General features: G+C 36.9%; 1 protein-coding gene across 3 annotated transcripts in view; it reads right to left on the reverse strand.

The window, feature by feature from the left end:
• ZNF407 (zinc finger protein 407) overlaps positions 1 to 19551 on the reverse strand; it is a 335275-nt gene that overhangs the window by 86924 nt on the left and 228800 nt on the right. For 2 of the 3 annotated variants that reach the window (XM_050970660.1, XM_050970659.1), the window contains one exon: positions 11823 to 12001. In XM_050970660.1, the coding sequence (XP_050826617.1) occupies positions 11823 to 12001 (179 nt within the window). Of the gene's footprint in view, positions 1 to 10683; positions 11186 to 11822; positions 12002 to 19551 lie in introns of those variants that run through there. The other variant, XM_050970661.1, reaches the window with a different exon arrangement.

Below are 19551 nucleotides of genomic sequence, written 5' to 3' on the forward strand. Positions count from 1 at the left end.
TGATCAGTTTTGACTTTCTTTGCTATCAATAGATGCGTTCATTTTATGCTTCCTCTAGATACTATTACTTCAAAGTAGGTAAATTCTTTTACATCTCATAAAACCTGTTTTCTGACAACTGTTCTCTGCTATTAGTTCCCAGACTGATTAAGAAGTACCATTTGGGCAATGTATAAAAGAAGTAGGAGCATAGTTTAGCATGTAGTATGGTAGTTATCTCAATGATTCTTTGTAAGAATCATCTATAATCCCAAACACTTACAGGACAAAACACTATTTTAATTATAGGAAAACTACTAATAAAAACCTCCACTAACAATATTCTAAGTTTCTGAAATGTTATTTACATAGGCATTGTGACAATCAGTGTCTGATTTTATTTAAATACCAGAGAAGTCCTTTTAGCTATATTGCAGAAACCTGTCCAGCAATTCTGCTTTTGGATGTCAGGGACCTCCTCTACTTTCCAAAGCCGAGGAACTGGAATTGCACCCACTTAAACCAGCAGTACCCTTCATCCAGACATGTGGAATCTGAATTGTCTGAAGCCCAGAGCTTTTATTAATGCTCAGGTTCCTATGCAATTTATATGAAAATTGCAGTCACTTTAAGGTCTCTTTTTACTATCAGAGAAAATTATATGAAAATCATATTGTAATGACTCAGAGAATGAAAACATCTGCATTAAATCTGCAGTGGTTACTTAAGTACAAACCATTTCTTTGATGTTAGATATTGATGAGTGCATACTCATTCCAATAAATGCAAGACATGCATAAAACATCTTAAATTCAGAAGATGTAGTAAGGAAAAGGGGTTCCCCACTACCTGGCCAGCTGGGAGTTAGGAGATATGATATCTCTCTCCATGGCTTTTTGACAAGATACAAGAATTATAGACAGCCGACATGCAGTGTATTTATATGAGATATAGTTTCATATTATGCTCTTATATGTTCACCAAGAAAGTGAAGCAATCTTTCTTCTGTGAGACTTCTACCTATCTTCATTTCCTTTAGTGCAAACAGTTATAGACAAGCTCCTCTCTGAACTGATAATGTTTTAGAGGTCATTCAGCCCATAATTTCAGGTCCTAGTCACTATCCTGATGGTCCTTCTTAGGAAATTGGACCCAGTGGGAACGTTTTTTCCTTCTGCTTAGTCTATGGGTCAGCATTTTCCTTCCCTTGTACTTCTTAATTCCCTTAAGTGGCAATTATTTAAGGTAGAGTTAGAGAAGGTGCAATCTACATTCATCCAATAAAACCTAAATATTAAAAAGGACAGAAAAATCCAGCATGGTTACTAAGGATATATGGGAGAGCATTTAGCATTTGAAAGGTACCAAAGATCTGGTAAATGAAAAGATGGAAAAAATTATGAAGAACTATTGGAAGTAAAATAGAAATTAGAAGTACAAAAGAACATGAGTATCAGACAGACAAGGCATCCTACTTAGAAAGGTCAAGACTCAAGATGCCATGTCAAGAAATTAATGGAAAGTCAGTGCAGCACAGATTGGATTAATGAAAGCAAACAAAAAGAAAGTCCAGAAGAAATTCTAAAAATCAGCATGGAATTGCAATGATTTGTGATTCATTGGAGCAATTATTGCTGAGGGCTCTTCTCTTCACTCATGATCCAAAGTAGTAAAGCACCAAGCACAGAACTAACACTGTGCTTCAATCCCTCATACCTATGTTTTGGCTTTGGCTCAGGTATTTAATTAATTTACTTCACAGTTGCTGGGATGTGTTGGATTTGAGCTGGAAACCGTGCCATAGGGATGATTTTCTTTGCCCTGAGCAGCATTTGCACAAAGTCAAGGCCTTTTCTGCTCCCCACTCCACCCCACCAGCGAGGAAACTGGGGGTACACAAGGAGTTGGGAGGGGACACAGCCAGGACAACCAACCCAAGTGACCAAAGGGACATTCCATACCACATGGCATCATTCTCAGCATGTAATGTGGAGGGGAAAAGAAGCAAAGGGATGTTTGGAGTACTGGCATCTGTCTTGCCAAGACACCATTACATGCCATGGAGCCCAGCTTTCCTGCAGATAACACCTGCCAGGCCATGAGACATGATGAATTAATTCCTTGTGTTGCTTTACCTAACAAATTGCCTTTATCTCAGCCTAGGAGCTTTCTCAATTTTGAGACTGAGATGCAACCTTCTCATTCCCATCACCTCTCCATTGGTGGGAATGAGTGATTGGGGCGTGGCACTTAGTTGATAGCCGTAAACCACAACAACGTCAGCACTTTTCTGATTCTGAAATTATTTTCTATTATTTGTGCAGTAATGAAGCGCTGACTATCAAGCAGGTAATTTCAGATTTTAAAAATCTGAAACTCAGACAAAGACTTGCAAGCAGATTTACAAATACTAATCATGAAAGCTATTTATCAAGAATAATTTCAGTGCAGGTTGTTGGGACGCTAGTAACATCTCACAGGAAAAAAAAGCATGAAGTGTCCCCAAAATAATGCACAGCCACAGAGAAAGCCACCAAGAGGTGGTGGCATTATGTAGGCAAAATAGACCCAGATATGGTTATTTGAGTGGCCATATGGTTATAGAGTGCCCATAGGTCTTTGAAGCACTGTTAGCTCAACTCTGCAAGTGATGAAATATTAAGTTCATAATGAAGATAGCACAGTTGAGAAATTTATTATTTAGGTTTATTTAGAGATATTTTTTATTTATATTTTCATTGGAATTAAATTTCAAAAAATTACTTCTCTCACAGACTAGGAATATATAATTATTTTCAATAGAGTTTAAATATATAAGTTATTAAATAAGTTTTATCTACTATACAGGTTAAAAATTTATCCCACATTTTAAATAAAAAAAATTCATTTCATTCTTCAAGTTGCGTCCTATATTTGTTTTATATTTACTTTAATAAAAATTAAAAAATAAGATCTTTATATTTCTTTGAATTCCAGTATAACTTCCCTGAATGATAGACTAAGAGATCTAGACTTAAAAAAGTACAATAGGAAGGCAATTTAAATGTTCAGAGTATAGGACAATCTCTACATAAAAATATCCTGAATTTTTCCTAGGCATTATACACCTTTATTTTTTTATTCCTCCTGTAAGATTATTGTCTTTCTTTTTGTTTGTTTGAAAAGTTTTCTTGATGACCTTGATATCCCATTTTTTGGTGCTTTTCTCTGAATTTTAATATGTTGATATTCCAGTACTAGTATTTCCTTTTATTTACATTTGCTACAGACTATTATGCATCTATATCTTCTAGCTCACTTAAATATTTTTGCCTTTCTAGATGGCTGTCGTGTCTTAAGGGCTTTCTTCTGCTTCTGCACTTAAATATTTCAGCCTGGCTTTGAAAGTTTTATGTTAGGATAGCCTATTTTTAGCTCCAATAAGCAATAATGTGGCTCGTTCTTCATGAAGGATATTTTATCTATTAATATAATGAAATAGTATCTTGGAGTAAGATTACCTTCTTTTCATTGGTGAACATGACATCCTTGCAGAGGCACTAGTCTGTATGGACACCAGCAGGGATCCAGCACAGGCATTGCAAGGAATTTACAAAGGAGATGCCTGTCCAAGGGTGTTTTCAGGGCAGATACAAGGTGGGCATTAAGGGTTCAAACAAAAATTCAGACCTGAAGAGGTTTTCTCTATCATCCACGATAGCACAGCCCCCATGCAGGTCAGCCAAATGGTTCCCAACTTTGGCAACTGGAATGCCACAGAGAGGAATGACAGGAAAGGAGGAGCACGCCAACACCCAGATTAAATATTTGGATATGGCCAAAGAGATTCATCTGCTCAGGAGCAATAGCTCACACCACAAAAAGTAGTTGTCCTGGGATAGTTTTCAGAAAAGGAAGGATGACTGCTAGGAGGGCTGTGGACAGAAGTGCCCTGAAAAGAAAGCAGGATTGTGACTGCATGGTTCTGGTGCTCTGCACAATATGGAAACCCCTGTGCAATGGCCCTGCAGCTTATGGCACACAACAGGACACCTGCTACACCTCCACTGTGCAGAGGTATTAAGAAGTGTTCCAGACTTTGGTCTAGGCAGTATTTTCCTTTTCCTTTAAAACTATATTCTGAACTTTTTTTTTTTTTTTTTAGTGAGACTGATTGGCTTTCATTCTTATCTGAGAATACCTTTCACTTAAAGGATGTAACTAATATTAATAGTGGTGGGTTTTGAATATTAGATGATGTAATATTTGCATCAAAATATTTCAACACCTCCTTTCATGTCACTCAGCAGGAATATATGCTGATTGTTCAGGAAAAGCAACTAAGGAACTATGAAAGGAGTCCCTATGCTCTTCAACAGCAGCACAAAAAGCAATATCCTAGGGAAAAAAAAAAGACAAAGTACTTTCATGAACTCATTTTTTTTTTCTACTTCACTTCTTAGCTGGAAAGAACCAACTTTGATGTCATGACCACCCAGATAAATATCCTGGCTATGGAAGCTCTGCTAGGTATACAATGTCTTCTAAAAAATGACAGTTCTAAAAAAAAAAATTACTTGATTTTTTTTTAAACACAGATTAATCCTTCCTGAAACACAATAATACATAATCTACATATGTTAAAAAGAACCTGGCTTTCTCCTTTACAAACAGAAAAGCATTTATACTAGGTTTTTATTTCAAGCACACACTAAAATTATTATTCTTCACAAAGAGAAAAGGGAGTGTCTGCCAATCAACATGACATGCTATTGAAAGACTGGTACTAATAGCTATGACAAGAGCAAACCTGTTTGAAGCAGAGCTGCTGCTGCTTTTTTCTTTTTTAAAAGCATACCAGCCACCAAAAATAATGCTTTATCTGACTAGAAACCCAAGCAATATTCCACTGCTGTAAATTCTTGCACCTGATTTGCCTATATCTAGCAATGATAATTTTAATATTGCTACAAATAACAGCATTTAAAGTGTTTTATTTAAACAGTGATAAAGACTAAGAACATTAACTATTCAAAAAAAAAGTTTAATGCTCTTGCAAACAAAACTGTGTATCTATTCTTTGGAGGTTTTACATCAGATATGAATTACACGTTTGTATAAGCACTCAACTGATTTACATTGCTGCATTGATAAATAGCATTTACTGATTTTATATTTTTGTATTTAGATAAATTTAGATTACATTTGGATTAAATTTGTATTTTGATAAAATTTGATACATTTTAATAGAGAGTATAAGAGCAAACAGGCTTTTATTATTTCATTTTTTCCTATTTTTAAACTCAATATTTTCTTTTAAAGTATCAAAAAGACACAAAAGAAAGGAGTAGCAAAAAATATTTAGTAGAAGAAAAGCACTAGGATAATATAGCAATATAATTGCTATATTATCAGGTTCTGTGTGTCCAATTCACATTCTGAATAAGTCTGCAGTTTCCACTTGGTAATACAGTTATACCTTGATAAAATCACATAATAGATCACACCATAACTTTTAGCAATCAATTTTTTCTCTTAATAATTTGATAAATGTAGCTGTCAAGTGGGATAAAGATCACAATTTTATTTGGGATTAACTATTTGAACTTTCAGAATTCCATTCATGAATATTGCAACTGTTAGAACTGATAGGATCACAATTTTGTCCCCTGTTGATGATGCAATCATGCTGCAGGTTGCTGGTACAGCCCTGTTTCTCAAAAGCCAAAGAAACTGAAAGAGAAATGTGTGGAAAGCACGGTCTTTTGAAAAGTACACTTAAAGTTTGCAAAACACTTTTCAAATATATATAAAAGAACAGGCAATAACACAGTAAGGGAACTGCCAGGGAAAGAGCAGAATTTTACACCGATTCTTTAAACACATTAAACAAATAAATAAATGCATGTTACAAGATATTTTATCAGGGATTTACTGACATACCAGAAACAAACAGTTTAAGTGAGTGTTATTTCCGCTTCAGGAAGTGAGTGTATTTCCACTTCAGGCTCAAAGAGAGTAAAAATTTAGCACTGATGATGTGAATGCTGCCTCTCTGAGAAAGAACACTTTGGGGGACTTACCTGTCTCCTCAGCTATTCCACTGCTATCACAACACACAAACAGATTCACAAACACAGCCCTTAACAGGAGGCTGTGGATTAACACTATTTGAAGATTTAAGAGCAGAAGGGACTATTAGATAATAGTCTGACTTCTGGTATATCAAAGCCCCTTTACGTTTTGCAGTGAACCCAGCAACCTTGGGCCCTCCTAAAACCTATTTTCCAGAAAGACATCCAGTCTTCTCAAGGCTCAAAGGAACAGAAGAAGAATAATTTCTTTTGCTAGTTGCTGCCAGAGCTCAATTGACCTCATATTTAAGTGTTTGCACCTTGTTTCTCATTTCAATTTGTCTGACTACGCTTTCAGTAACTGATTTTTCTTAGGCTTTTCTCAGCCAGACTGAGAGTAGCTCATGTCTGATATTTTCTCCCTGTGAAGCAACTCATACACTATAATCAAGTACCTATCTATCATTTGGTCATGAATTATGTAACTCTTCATGAACACTAAGCGTTCAATCACCACGTAGGCAGCCAACTGCCAAAACACAATCGTCACAATCTTTGTTCTCTGAATGCCCAACCCCAGAGGCACCTATAATTTTCACAGAGGCACAGGCACACAAAGCTGTACTTCCAAGCATTCCCCAAAACATGTCTGTGCAGAGCAGGCAAGCAGCTCACACTTTTAGTTCTGTCAGCATCCATAGGAGTAAGTGATCCTCCACTCCTACTCACTGGGCTATGGGTGGTAGACTCTCACCACACACTGGAAAATTTGAATCCTTTGCAAGCATAATATCACTGCCACAGAAAAAAAACAAACCAAAACCCAAAAACCAAAACCTTACCAGAGAGTACAATGAACTGATTTCTTTTTTTGAAAAATGAATTCCAAGAATACTGCTAATTCTAAATTAAACATCACCAAATTTTCTGTTTGATGCCTTAAGCAGTTCCCTAATCACATAGTTGACTGTTATGAAGCCCTTTTACAGCAAGAGCTTTGTGACTTAAACTATGGAAGCATCACACCTATTTTGCACATGAGAAAACTTGTATGAAAAGCAGGACCACTACATCTTTTGCTCAGTGAAAAACCAGGTTATTCTGATTTCTAGGGTTGCACACATTCTTGGAAATCATCTCCACTTTTTACAGTGCAGCATGGAAATAATGATATGGAAAAAAACCCCTCAGTATCACTGCACAACTTTCAACACCATCACAAAACCAATAATGAGCAAACTGCTTCCCTTCTCTCTGAGGAGTTTTTTGCTTATGACCAGTTTAGTATCCACCGAAGGCTACTATGGCACACTGGGAGATGCCACAAGCTCTGCAGCTATTGGAATACTGGAGATGTTCAGGATAGATATTACACTGTTTAGACATAAACAATGCATCATAATAGTATCACAATGTTTTTAAGACAAGAGCTCCTAAATGATGAACATTTAGTTCAAACCAAAATCATCTCTACCAAGTGATATTGCTCCAAAGCAGACAAAGCACTGAGAAAGAAAACTGGAATACTGATCCCTGGCAAGATCTACCACAGGTATAGGCCCTTCTCCTGTCCCACCTGATGTATTCAGGTTCAGTTCAACTCAGCATTGCAATGTAGCATCAGTTAGAATAAAACACATTCAAGAATTTTGGAAATGCAATGCACACAAGAATTATTTCTTCAGTTTGCTTTGAGCCTCACAATTCAGACAAACCCACAGTAAGAAACTTTTCTTTTTTCTATAAAATTATCTCCATTTTAGAAAAAACACTAAAATGAGTCACCAACACGATATGACAATTCACTTATCTATTGCACTCATTTTCCATTTGTAATGACACACATTCAGATTTTCACATGGACAAGAAGAATGTACATAAACAGCTTCCACTAGAAACAAATTTCTATCACTTAAACATTACCTGCAGGATTCCTGAGCTTGCTCGTAAGCCCATTTCTGTTCTTAGAAAAGCTGTAGGAGCTATCGGTATCTTAAAAGTGGTTTTAAAAAGAAAATAAATTCATATTGTGGATCATGGTTAACAGTCTCTGGATTCCTGGATTTTTATCAACAAAATTCCAATTTTAACACAGAACTTGAGAAAATGGGTCAGAGAATATCGAGAAATAGGCACCAAGTTCCTACAGAACAACACACAGACATTTTTAAAAACCAGATTTGATGCTTCATATAAAAATTAAGGTTAAATGCATAAACTGGTATTTAATTCAATTCACAATTTTATGTGCACTGCATATATCTTTGTTGGCTTGTGTACATTAAAGGCCTGTTTCTCAAATATAATACATTTTAAAAGTTAAAGACAAAAGTATAATCCAGACTAATATCTAAAATTTATAAGGAATATAGTTGTATTGTTAAATAACTCCCCCTATGACAGAGGGAAGCTATAGCAAAAAGAGGAAAGAAAATCTGAAGACCTGGTTTGCTGGCATTTCTATGTATCAATTTAGAACAGAAGTGCTATCACCTTGCAATTACAGTATCATCCTCACCAATGTAAAAGCCAACTTATTTTGTCTTTCATCTTCCACAGCCTCTCCCTTCGAAATGCAGCTTCCTCAAGCTCCTTACTAACACTGACCCTATAAAGCAGTACAGTAGCTGCCAAAGAGAGCTAACTAGAAACTGGTATTAGAGCATTATATTATTGTAGCAGGGCATCTCACCCCCACCAGAGCTTATCTGTAGCTTGTTAACCAGCCAGATAACTCAAACAAGACAAGCTGTCTTACAGTGAGTTATTTTGGCACCATGGGGTTAACACCTCCCAACTGCCAATAAACATCTTACTAATGGAAGTGAGATCTGGAAAGACAAGGTGGATTTTTGACAGACAGATATCCATTTGAAAACTGTAAGAGCCATACCAAACTTCCACAAAGCAGAAATTTTCTACACATTTCCCTGGAAACATGTGGAGTTTCGCCCATGAGTAGGAACCCCTGCTTTGCAGTAACTCCCCAGGGATTAAGTGCAGGAATGTGCACATTACCATGGTTTCAGTGATAAGTTAGATTTGACTCCTAATCAATACTATTTCTTTTCCTAGCTCTAATATAGGTACCTTGATATTGTGCATTTTTTTTGTTATGCTGTAATCTACTAGTAGTTCTTTTTTGTTTTATACTGTGTAGTTAGTGGTTCTGATTAAGATCTTTCATCTGCTATCTCTTGTCTGTTTAATAAATAACTCATTTTATACATAGATCTGACTTGCCATCATTAGAACTTGCAGGCCAGGGTGATTCCTTGAACTTAAACTATTGCCAAAATCTGAGGCTAAGGCTTGTTTGAAGCTTCCACACTTCCTGCAACAATTATAAAGAACATTAAATCTAAATTAGAAATCCAACTGTCAATCTTAATTTCACAGACAAGAAACAGACTTGACTTTTACTCCCAGTCACATCCCCAAGGTAGCCCACAGCTCCACTCCTGATGAGGTGTGGTGAAGGAATTTCTGCCTGTCCTTCAAAGTGGCTGGAGTTGGTGTCTGTCCCTTTGCCAGTGAAGATACTTATTCTATCTGCTCAAAGAAGCAAAAGGCCAGCTTTCCTGTTACAAAGCTATATTAGAACATAAAAGACAGACAAATATGTTTAAGTTAAAAAAAAAAATCAATCTTGTATGACACTTTCATACTCCTATCATCCTAAGGGGCTCTATGTCGTGTTGTAGATTCTCTGTGGGTGCAGCCAATGACCAATAAGTCATCAGTAACTGTGAACCAGACACAGAACAAATCTTATTTTTATAAGGGATGTTAGCCAGGGCACAGGAGTTGTCCTTCATTCCTCTAAAAACCTTCTCTAAAACCTTTAACTCTCAGATGTCCAGCAGTCAGAAATGGATTGAAAAGAAGAAGATAAACTTCCCTTAATTTAACTGTGGTATGAATACACAATTATTCCCCCAGGATTCTCTTTAATAGTGTTTCTTTTTGAAAGGAAAATACAGTATCATCCTTACTGCAATGGAATTATGCAAACAATGGTTCAAGACTTTTGTTGCATGCCAGTCCTAGGCAAGCCTGACAATAATTAGGTGACAATCTGTTCTTGCTAGTCCTAATATATTTGCACAGTACCCTGTTTAGTGCAAGGGGATTTTTACAGTATAAGAGTGAATGTATAGAAAAGAAATATCACTAGGATACCACACACTGATGACTGTTTTCCTGTGTTACCAAGACAAGCAAGCTGAACAGTTTTAACCACAGCATGCTGCAATTAACAATTGATTTATCCAGATATAGTCTTGAACTAATAATGGGAAAATGTACATAAAAGGTTTGTAATTTTGGAATGTTACTGATTCTATCACTGTTACAGCTCTCTAGTATATCTATCTGCCTATTGAAAGCATTTGATTTTTTCATATTAAGTGGGATTATTGGAGTAAAAATCCAACAGTGTCTGGATTTAAGCACTGAATTGAATATTCATTTGCTTTAGTGAGAACTATGGTGAAATGTGATCAGTTTTCTGACCTATTTTGAAATTGGTATTCTGCCAACTGGCATTTTGTTTGCACATCCAGATATTATCCACCATATGCTGACATGACATGATGATTGGTTCCAAAATGAAGTGGAATACTTGGCAAATAGAAATATATGGTACAAATAATACACTGCCTCTAGTCAGGAAAGCAAGCAGTCATTTTCAGAAGACTGAGAGGTTTTAAAATAACTACAGTGTACATACAGCATGAAGCTGCATGAAAACTCCCCAGGTTTTGCTTTTTTTACAGATATAAGGGTATCAAAAACTAGGATATTAATTCCTTTCACAAAATTAAAATCTGACACAGGAGTACTAATAGTAGTAATTCAATGGAAGATTAATTTGCATCTCAGGGAGACTCTGGCCCACATAGCTTCTTCCTCCTCTGGATTCCCCAACTCTTTCTTCTCACCATCTGTTCTTTTTTCCCACTGCTCTGACTTGTCTTTCCATTCAGTGATGTCTAAGTTATCTGCCTCTCCTGCATTAAAATCACATTTCATTCAAGCTCCACACTAATTTTGTATTATTTCTCCTAACCTCCTACCACTGAACTCATTATTTATTTCTCCTAACTTGATGCTTCCATAAATCTTCTGCTTTCCACACTGAACTGTAGAATCTATTAAAAAAAAAAAAAACCAAAAAAAATTAAAAACCAAAAAATCTTGTTCCTAAACAGAAAACACCCCATCTCTTTTCTTTTAATTCCTGTTTCCAAAGCAATGTTTTTCTTTTGCATTCCTCCAGAGACTTCCATGTGTGTGCTCTCTAACACAAAGCCTGAAAAGATAGATCTAAGTTGTTGGTTGAGCTCTGCTGTTCTATCTTTTAATGAGGAACAGTCTACTTTTTTGTAATGAAATCTAAGAATTTTTAAAGCAGTGCAATAATTTGCCACTGTATTTCCTATGGAATTTTGTTTTTCTGTTCTTGGGGAATAGCATAGGCAGAGGGACTTAATAAAAATGTTAAAAAATATTTCTCCCTGAAAGTTCAGTTAGATTTCAAAATGAGGCATCTAAATAGCATGCACTTCTGATGTTTATTGAACTGCAAGATTTGTTTGTGTAACATGAATAAATTTCAGTGCTTAATGCCTAATCTTTAACCCTGAAAAACTTGAAGAGGATGAAGCCCATTTTGAAAACATGCTCTTCTTCAGAAAAAATGATAATAACTTCTTGTTTTGTTATTACAATCATTTAAGCACGTGCATTTAGGAAAGAATTTGTAAGCAAAGGGAGCAAGGACCTTACCAGCATGCAAGTATGCCAGATCAGGATTTTCAATGTCTGGGTGTAGTTCTTTCAAGTGGTTCCGAAACTCCACAGGGATATTTGTTCCATAGTCACACCTAGGGCAGTTATACATTTTTACTCCTTCATGCTTTCCCGTATGCAAGATGTGTTTACGGATATTTTCTGCACAGTTAGACCTAAACAGCAATGAAAAAAAAAAAAACCAACAATTATTTTCTACCAGTGGTTCAAATAAAACCTAGTGTTATAACAGAAAATAAGTAGTCATCACTCATTTCTCATTATCTGTAGATTTTTTGCATCCTCTTAGGTTTTGCATAAATGTTGTCTTTTGCATGAAGGCTCCCAAAGCTGTTTCAGGTTAACTGAACATTACATCTGAACTAGAATGATTGATTTGTCACATTTACAGAATTTCTGTTTTTCTCGTGGTAGTCAGTGATGGACAGAAATTAAGCAAAACACTTTACTTAGCAAAACTGAAATACACAAATGCCTATAATATTCCCAGTGGAGCTCACATGAACCTTTCCTACACAGTTCCTAAATTCAACAGGAGTTTCTGTGAATGACTTTTGAAGTATGTTCCACCAACTTTCATCTCGCTGTGTGAACTGTTCCTAGGAAAGAGAATTGAGCTGCTCAAGTTTACATACTTTTGAAAATACACATGGATTCCGGTTTACATCTCAAACACAGCTTTTGTGAAAGTAGTGTTTTCATGCATAAAAGTCAGATTACATATACAATTAGTTTAACACATTTAACACATAAAGCAATATTTATAATCATATTTCTGAAAAAAAAAGAAAATATTTCATATTTCCCTTATTCACAGAGAGATTCATATGGCAGTAATTTTTAATTTCCGGTCTTTAAAATTTTCCAGTCTCATTACAAAATTATTTTGCATTAGAATTTCCTACTTATTCAAACTTAGTAATTAATCCTACATGAAATACACTGCTGCACCATTTATTTCAATCAGAAATAGTCAGTATATTTATTTTTTATTCAAAAGAACAGAACTGTTGATGTGTTCCATTGCTTTGGTGTTTTATTTATTGTTTGGACATTCTTACTAGCATATACTATTATTATTGCCAAACAAAGAACAGTAATTCTGCCTAACCGAAAAAAAAGTACAAACACTCATGTAAACTACATAAATGCATAGTACTTCACAAATACTTAAGTAAGACAGCTGCAGCATTTTGGGCAACTGATTATATACCCACCATGGAGTAGAAATTCTATAGCATGGTAGAAATGATAGATGATAGAATGATAGAAATGATATCATGATTCTACATCATGATAGAAATTCTACAGTAACAAGCACCTAAAAAAAGGACCTCCAAAATAAACTGGAAGTAGCAGCTTGAAGTTCTGCTGGAATGCTTGTCTCTCCCTTGGAAATGGACATAGTAAAGTTGGTATCTGCCTTACGGTGCTGCCAAAGCTCACCCTCTGTCATGTCCATCTGCTATATACTGGTATCATGATCAGATGCCTGAGAATGTCAGAGAAGACACTTATCACTGAAAAATATAGAAAATATTGGTCCTCAGCATCTTTCAGGATTCAGCCCTAAAAAAGTTACAGTGCTCATAAATGTTGTTAAAATGAAATATGTATTTTACAAAAAAAGAGAAAAAGGTAGTGTAAACTGCAATGAAAGCAGGAGACAACCTGGTAACCTTGTATCATGGGTTATACTTTAAAGGGCAGTAGATTAAAGCAGAGCATATGAATCTGAAATAAAATATCTGTGTTCTTTTAGCTCAGCTCTCACACTATGTTAAGGAAATATATAAAACTTTTTACTTTAAAATATTTCGGTGAAATATATAAAGGATCTGTGGAGACCTGTTAAGAGTTGTGAAGAAAATAGTTCAAGCCATAAAAGGCCAGTTCTATCTCCTTTGATTTGGAAATTGCTCCAGCCACTTTAAACAGAGTGATCCTGAAGCCTCATTTATTCAGTCATCAGTAAAAATCTGTCGCTGAACACACCAACATACAGATATAAAAAATTTAAACCCATAAATTTCCATGTGACAAGGCCAGGAAGGCTTAATCAGAAATGAGGAATGTGAGATCACAAGGCATTACAAATGGCCCCTCGTATTAGGTTGCAGAGCAACAATTGCCATCCTAAGGTAAACCATGATGGCAACAACTGGCAAATCCAAGCACTTTTGAATCCAAGTGATACCTTTAAATATGACAGGACAAAAGTGTACTGCATATAAAATGTTTTTTAATTATTCAGTGTGCTTTGAATGTGTGTTTTATTAAGAGTCTTCTCTCAGGTACTGCACAAGCATGTTATCATGTGTCTGACACAGAACACCCCGACCAACACAAAGTGTGTGTAGTTACATCACTTCATATCGTATGAATAAACACAGAGGTCTGTGATTTTACACAGCACTGGATTTCTATTAAAGCTATCTCATGACATGAATATAACTAAAACGTTATAATGATGCAGTAGTGATGATAGCTAAGGTTTTTGACAGGCCTTGTATTATAAGATTCTCTTCCAGGTGTTTATAAACCCTGAAATACAGATTTCCTTTGTTCTGAAATTTGGAAAACAGAGCCTGGTGCAATAAAAATTCTTTTGAGGAAAGTCCCTCTGGTTTTTGAGTTCCAGTCTGAATTATAGCCACAAACAAATAAATGCAGGTTTTAGGAGACAGTATTTCAGTAAAGCTACAGTAAAGTAGAGGTTTATAAGTTAAATTACTATTACCATTGCATCATGTAAGCATGCTTTCATCCTTCTGATCCATTTTTAAAATCAAATTTATTTATTTCTGTCAATTTGTCCACGCTCTTAAGTAACAGGAAGAGAACTCGTTAGAGCAACTTAATCGGTCTAAAGCTACAGTCAATGAGTTTACATTAAATTCTGACGTAGAGAAGCACGATAAAAAGTTTTCTTTTTATCTCATGTCTGGCAGTAAGTTTTCTTATTAGATGTGAAGAAAAGTCTGAGACTTGATGCAAACCCCACAAAACCCTATTAAAGGGAAGAGGCAGGCTGGTATGGATTTTCCAGTGTCTTGTCAGTGCTATACACAGTGGAAGAGGAGATGGATCATGTTGCTAAGGTAAGCTGCAGATGAACAGGAAATATAAGGGGCTTTCCATGCATACTTCCCATGCAACAAACCCGTATGACCTCCTCCATGAAAGACTGATATAAGGGGAAGGGCATAGGCCTACTTTCCACATCCAGGAGAGCTCCCACATTTCTGTAAAGGATAACACTTTGAAATAAGGGAGACAGATGGTAAGATTCTCCTGAGAAATGTAACTACTGTTTAAGATGAACAAAAAACCTCTTCTGGAAAAAGACAAGAAAGGGCATTTGTCTCTAATGCTCATCACACAGCGATGTGTTCCCATGGCTGTTCTAGCTGCACATTCCATGCTGCCATTACAAGTCCATTCCTACCAACCAGGTACCTTTTTCTGCTCTCAATAAATTAAAGGATGCTGCATATTCCAGTATCATACACTGGAATTCACCTGTCAAATTTAAAATGGTACTTCAGTCACAGAATCACAGCATGCTTAAGGTTCAAAGGGCCCTCTCAAGATTTTCTGGTCCATCCCTGCTGCTCAGGAAGGGTGACCCACGGCCAGTTGCCCAGGAACATTTTTAGGCAGCTTCCGAATATCTCCAAAGATATCTTCCACCCTACCTGGGCTGCCTCTGCCAGTGCTCAGTCACCCTAACAATGGAATTGTGTTTCCTGATGTTCAAAGGAAACCTCCTATCTTCCTATTTGTACCAACTGCCTCTTGTTCTGTCTCTGGGCAACACTGAAAAAGAGCTTGGCTTCCCCTTTTTTAGAGCTTCCCTTCAGATATGTGTGCATACTGATGACATCGCCTGAGTCTTTTCTTCACACTGACCAGTCCCAGCTCTCTGTCTCTCCTTATTTGGGACGGTCCTATTAAAAACAATTTATTCAAGTTTTCAGTGGCCATTGAGCTTGCACAGGCATCATCCTGTGACAAGGAAGCCCAATGCCCCATTTCACAGCCACCTGCACCCTTGCCTCTTAGCACCACTGATCCACTATGTTGGGAGAGTGAAATAAAGTGGAAGGTTAGGAGTTGTACAAAATGGCCAGACACTTTGTCAACACGACAATCTGTTGCCTCTGTTTACTTTGCCTTCCTTCTCCTATCCTTTTATATATATATATATATATATGCTTCAGATCTTTTATCAAAAAACAAAAAAAACCCCAACATCATGGCATTGTGCTAAGAGCAAGAAACATAATGAGAAAATCATGTTTCTGATGGATGGGACAGAAGTCCTCATAACTGCCTTCCTCCTTAACCCAAAAAGTACAGTTTTTCATTTAGCTCCTAAAAACTAGTAAAACTGCCCAGTAATGAAGACATAAGTGAAGTATTAAGAACATTTTCTCAGTTGCATTGGCAAGCTATTACGTGCAAAAGACTCAATTCCTCAGCAAAACTAGGCCTACCCCACTGTAAAGGGCAGCACTGCTCAGGGGTCTGGGATGGCAGAGCAGAGTCGTGCACTTTGCAGGTGGCAGAGATGTTAGTTCAAAGTCAGCAGCAGGGAAAATGGGTGGAACAAAGAGTCTTGGAGCAAATCTGTGCTGGGGGGAAAACAGTCAGCCTGAGGGTCCCCTCGGTAAGTGCTGGCTGCAGTTACTAATCCCCCATCATCACTTCCTTCTCTCTAGTCTTGCAGAGCTGAGCCAGCCAATCTCACCAGCAAGCAGTACAAGCTGTGTGTGAGAGCAGGGATTTGGGCATCCCTTCTCTGTGCAGAGGGACTCATCCCTAGCCTTGTGGCTGGATTCAGCAGGTTGTGCTCTGCACTCCCCTGGGCCAGCAGCCCTGCTTCAAGCAGCCTCTGTGAACAGCCAAGTTCAGTAGTTAACTGCAGAACTCTGGCTGCTCAGTACCAAGCTATATGCCTATCTTTTACGTAGTGTTTTGGATAAAAATCATGAAATAAGAGAAAATCACAAAATATCTGTCACTTCTAAATTTGTCCATTGAGAATAGGATGTTTCTGTATTTTAAGGGTTTTCTACACAACAATATATTAGTGTTGTATTAAACAGCTGAATGAAATATTGCTGGAAGTAACCAATTCTTTTTTCCTATTTACTAATAAGAAACTGAAATTAGAACACTCTTCCATTATGCAGTGCCTGACATTTTCAGAAAGATACTTACTGCAAGACATGGAAATGGAAGACTTCAGAGGTGCAAATGAGGCAAAATGTTAATTATCTAGTCCACTAAGTTTTAAAAAGTTTAGCACCTTGTAGGACTCTTATTTGCACAAAATAAACCTTTTTCAAAAGGTCTTCTCCAGAACATTAGGCATAAACCTCCTTTCTGCAGAGAAATGCATGTAACGTAAAGGACTTACAGCAGCTCCACTGACATCACTATTTACAACATAGAAACAAACACAGTGATACAACCAACTGATTGGAAAGACTTCTATTCTTCCCCTGTTTGTCAGTATGAATCAAGTTCACTCTCATATAGACAGTATTCTGAAGGTCTTCTGCACCCTTTATACCCTGCTATGCAACCTGCAAGTACAGGGAAATTGCAGCACTTTGATTGAAAAATAGCAAAGTGTCCAGATACTTTCTGGACACTTTCATCATAAAAGCAAACTTCTCAATGAAGCAATATGCACTATTGTAGATTCCTCAGTTATTCACCAAACGTTTGCAGGTATTTCTTTCACAGCAAATGCCATCTAACTTGGAAAATTTAAATAAAAATTGCAATAATGTAGTTACACTAGAAAAGGAGAGCCATGGATTTTTAGAAATGCAAAGTCCTATTAAGCTTGACCTCACTGATAGCACAGTTCATAAACATCTGCCCAGTGATTCTTTTCTTTGGATACTAAAACATGGTTTCTGATGGAGAGCAACAGGGAGTCCTTTGAAATTATAGGCAAATTACTCTTCAGTTTATCACTTTCCCTTTTACAAACTGTCTCATTTCTTATCCCCCTGCATTCAGCTAGCAGTGCTACATGCCCAGGACCTCCAGTGGAAGAGCTACAGAGACTGAGTTCCTCTCAACTCACTCTGAGGAATCATCAGGTTCTCCCTACATTCTTTCCACTTGCTTTAAGCTTTGAATGCATTCACATTTCACACCAGTGCTGCATACATGGATGCCATGACTTTCTCCATGTTCGGCATTCTCTAGTTGTAGCCAGTTCTGGGAATTCCTGAGTACTTCTTGCAGCACCAAGAGCTCCTGCACACTCAATTAAATATAGTGTGACCTTTCAGGTTAATTTTACCATTACTGCTTTCCAAAATGCAACCCTTCTAGCCTGCCTTTGTTTCTTGCTGTCATTAAATTGTATAAAAACTAGCATTCAGTAGGGTGGTGGTAAAAAACCTAATGGACAATATTTTCTTGAGAGGAAAGAAACAAAGACCTCAGTCTGTGGTAATTACATTATACAAACAGGCTTATTCAATCAAAACCTCCACAATGGCAATCATTCTGCCCAAGTTCTACTTAGCAAAAATCCAACCAACCAACCAACCAACCAACCAACCAACCAACCAACCAACCAACCAACCAACCATCCTTCCCTGCATATTCAAGATTTAGCTACATTTCTGGTTTTAAAAGTAAAATAAACTGATTGCCAGTTAGTGCAAACTAGCTGCATAATAATACATAACCTGCACATACCACTGGCAATTCAGGCTGCAAGTTTAAAAGCTAAAGCTTCCTTTTTCAGTGCTACAAGTCAATACAGTATTGCACAAGAAATAATTAAAACCCAGCAAAATATCACAGCCAAAACTGTGTAATGTGTTGAAACTAACATTATAAAACTGCAGTATTTATTAGATATTAACACACACATTTATGTATATATGTACAAGAAATATAATACTTTTTTTCATCCTTCTCACTACTAACATGTACCTGGGTTTCTTTTTCCTCACTCTTTGCCTTTAAAAGCAAAAGTTCTACCTTTTATTTAGGTTTTAAGGGAGTGGGGATACAATCACATGGATATGCTCTGCAACCAACCTCAATTCTCAAGTGACTTACGATACTATTGCTGGAATTAGCAGCACATGGCTCCCTCCGCGGGAGCTCAGGAGGACAACTCCAATGTCCCAGTGCCAGCTCAGCTCTGCCTGTGTCACTGCTGCCAAACACCTCCCTGTGCTGTTCCTAAAGACCTCTGGTGGGCAGAGGCAATGAGCTGCTGGGGACAAGCAATGCTTTGCCACCATAGCTGCTGCTGCAGTGAGTATTTGCTCACAGCTTTTCAACTCGACCAAGAAAAGGTGAAATACACACCCACAGTGCCATAAAAACACATGCCCAACAACCTGGTGGCCCCATGTATTGCCACGTTTTCCTGCACTGCCATGTATTGCATGTCTTGCCACTCAGAAAATACAAAGTAGCCCATAAAAGAGAGTACACTACATTTACATGCTTTAATGAGATTTTATAATACAGTCAGTTTCACAAAGAAAATAATAAAAATGTATTTGGGATTTATTCTGATAGTATTATACCAACACCCAGGGATAATAATCGTAATGTTTTCTGCTTTTCTACATTTTTAGCTTTGCATTTTTTTCTGTAATGATCTATTTGTTATGACATACAGTATGTGTGACAGATGTCCAATGCTGGCTGC

The sequence above is a fragment of the Serinus canaria genome, chromosome 2 (genome assembly GCF_022539315.1).
Source record: "Serinus canaria isolate serCan28SL12 chromosome 2, serCan2020, whole genome shotgun sequence".
Taxonomy (NCBI): domain Eukaryota; kingdom Metazoa; phylum Chordata; class Aves; order Passeriformes; family Fringillidae; genus Serinus; species Serinus canaria.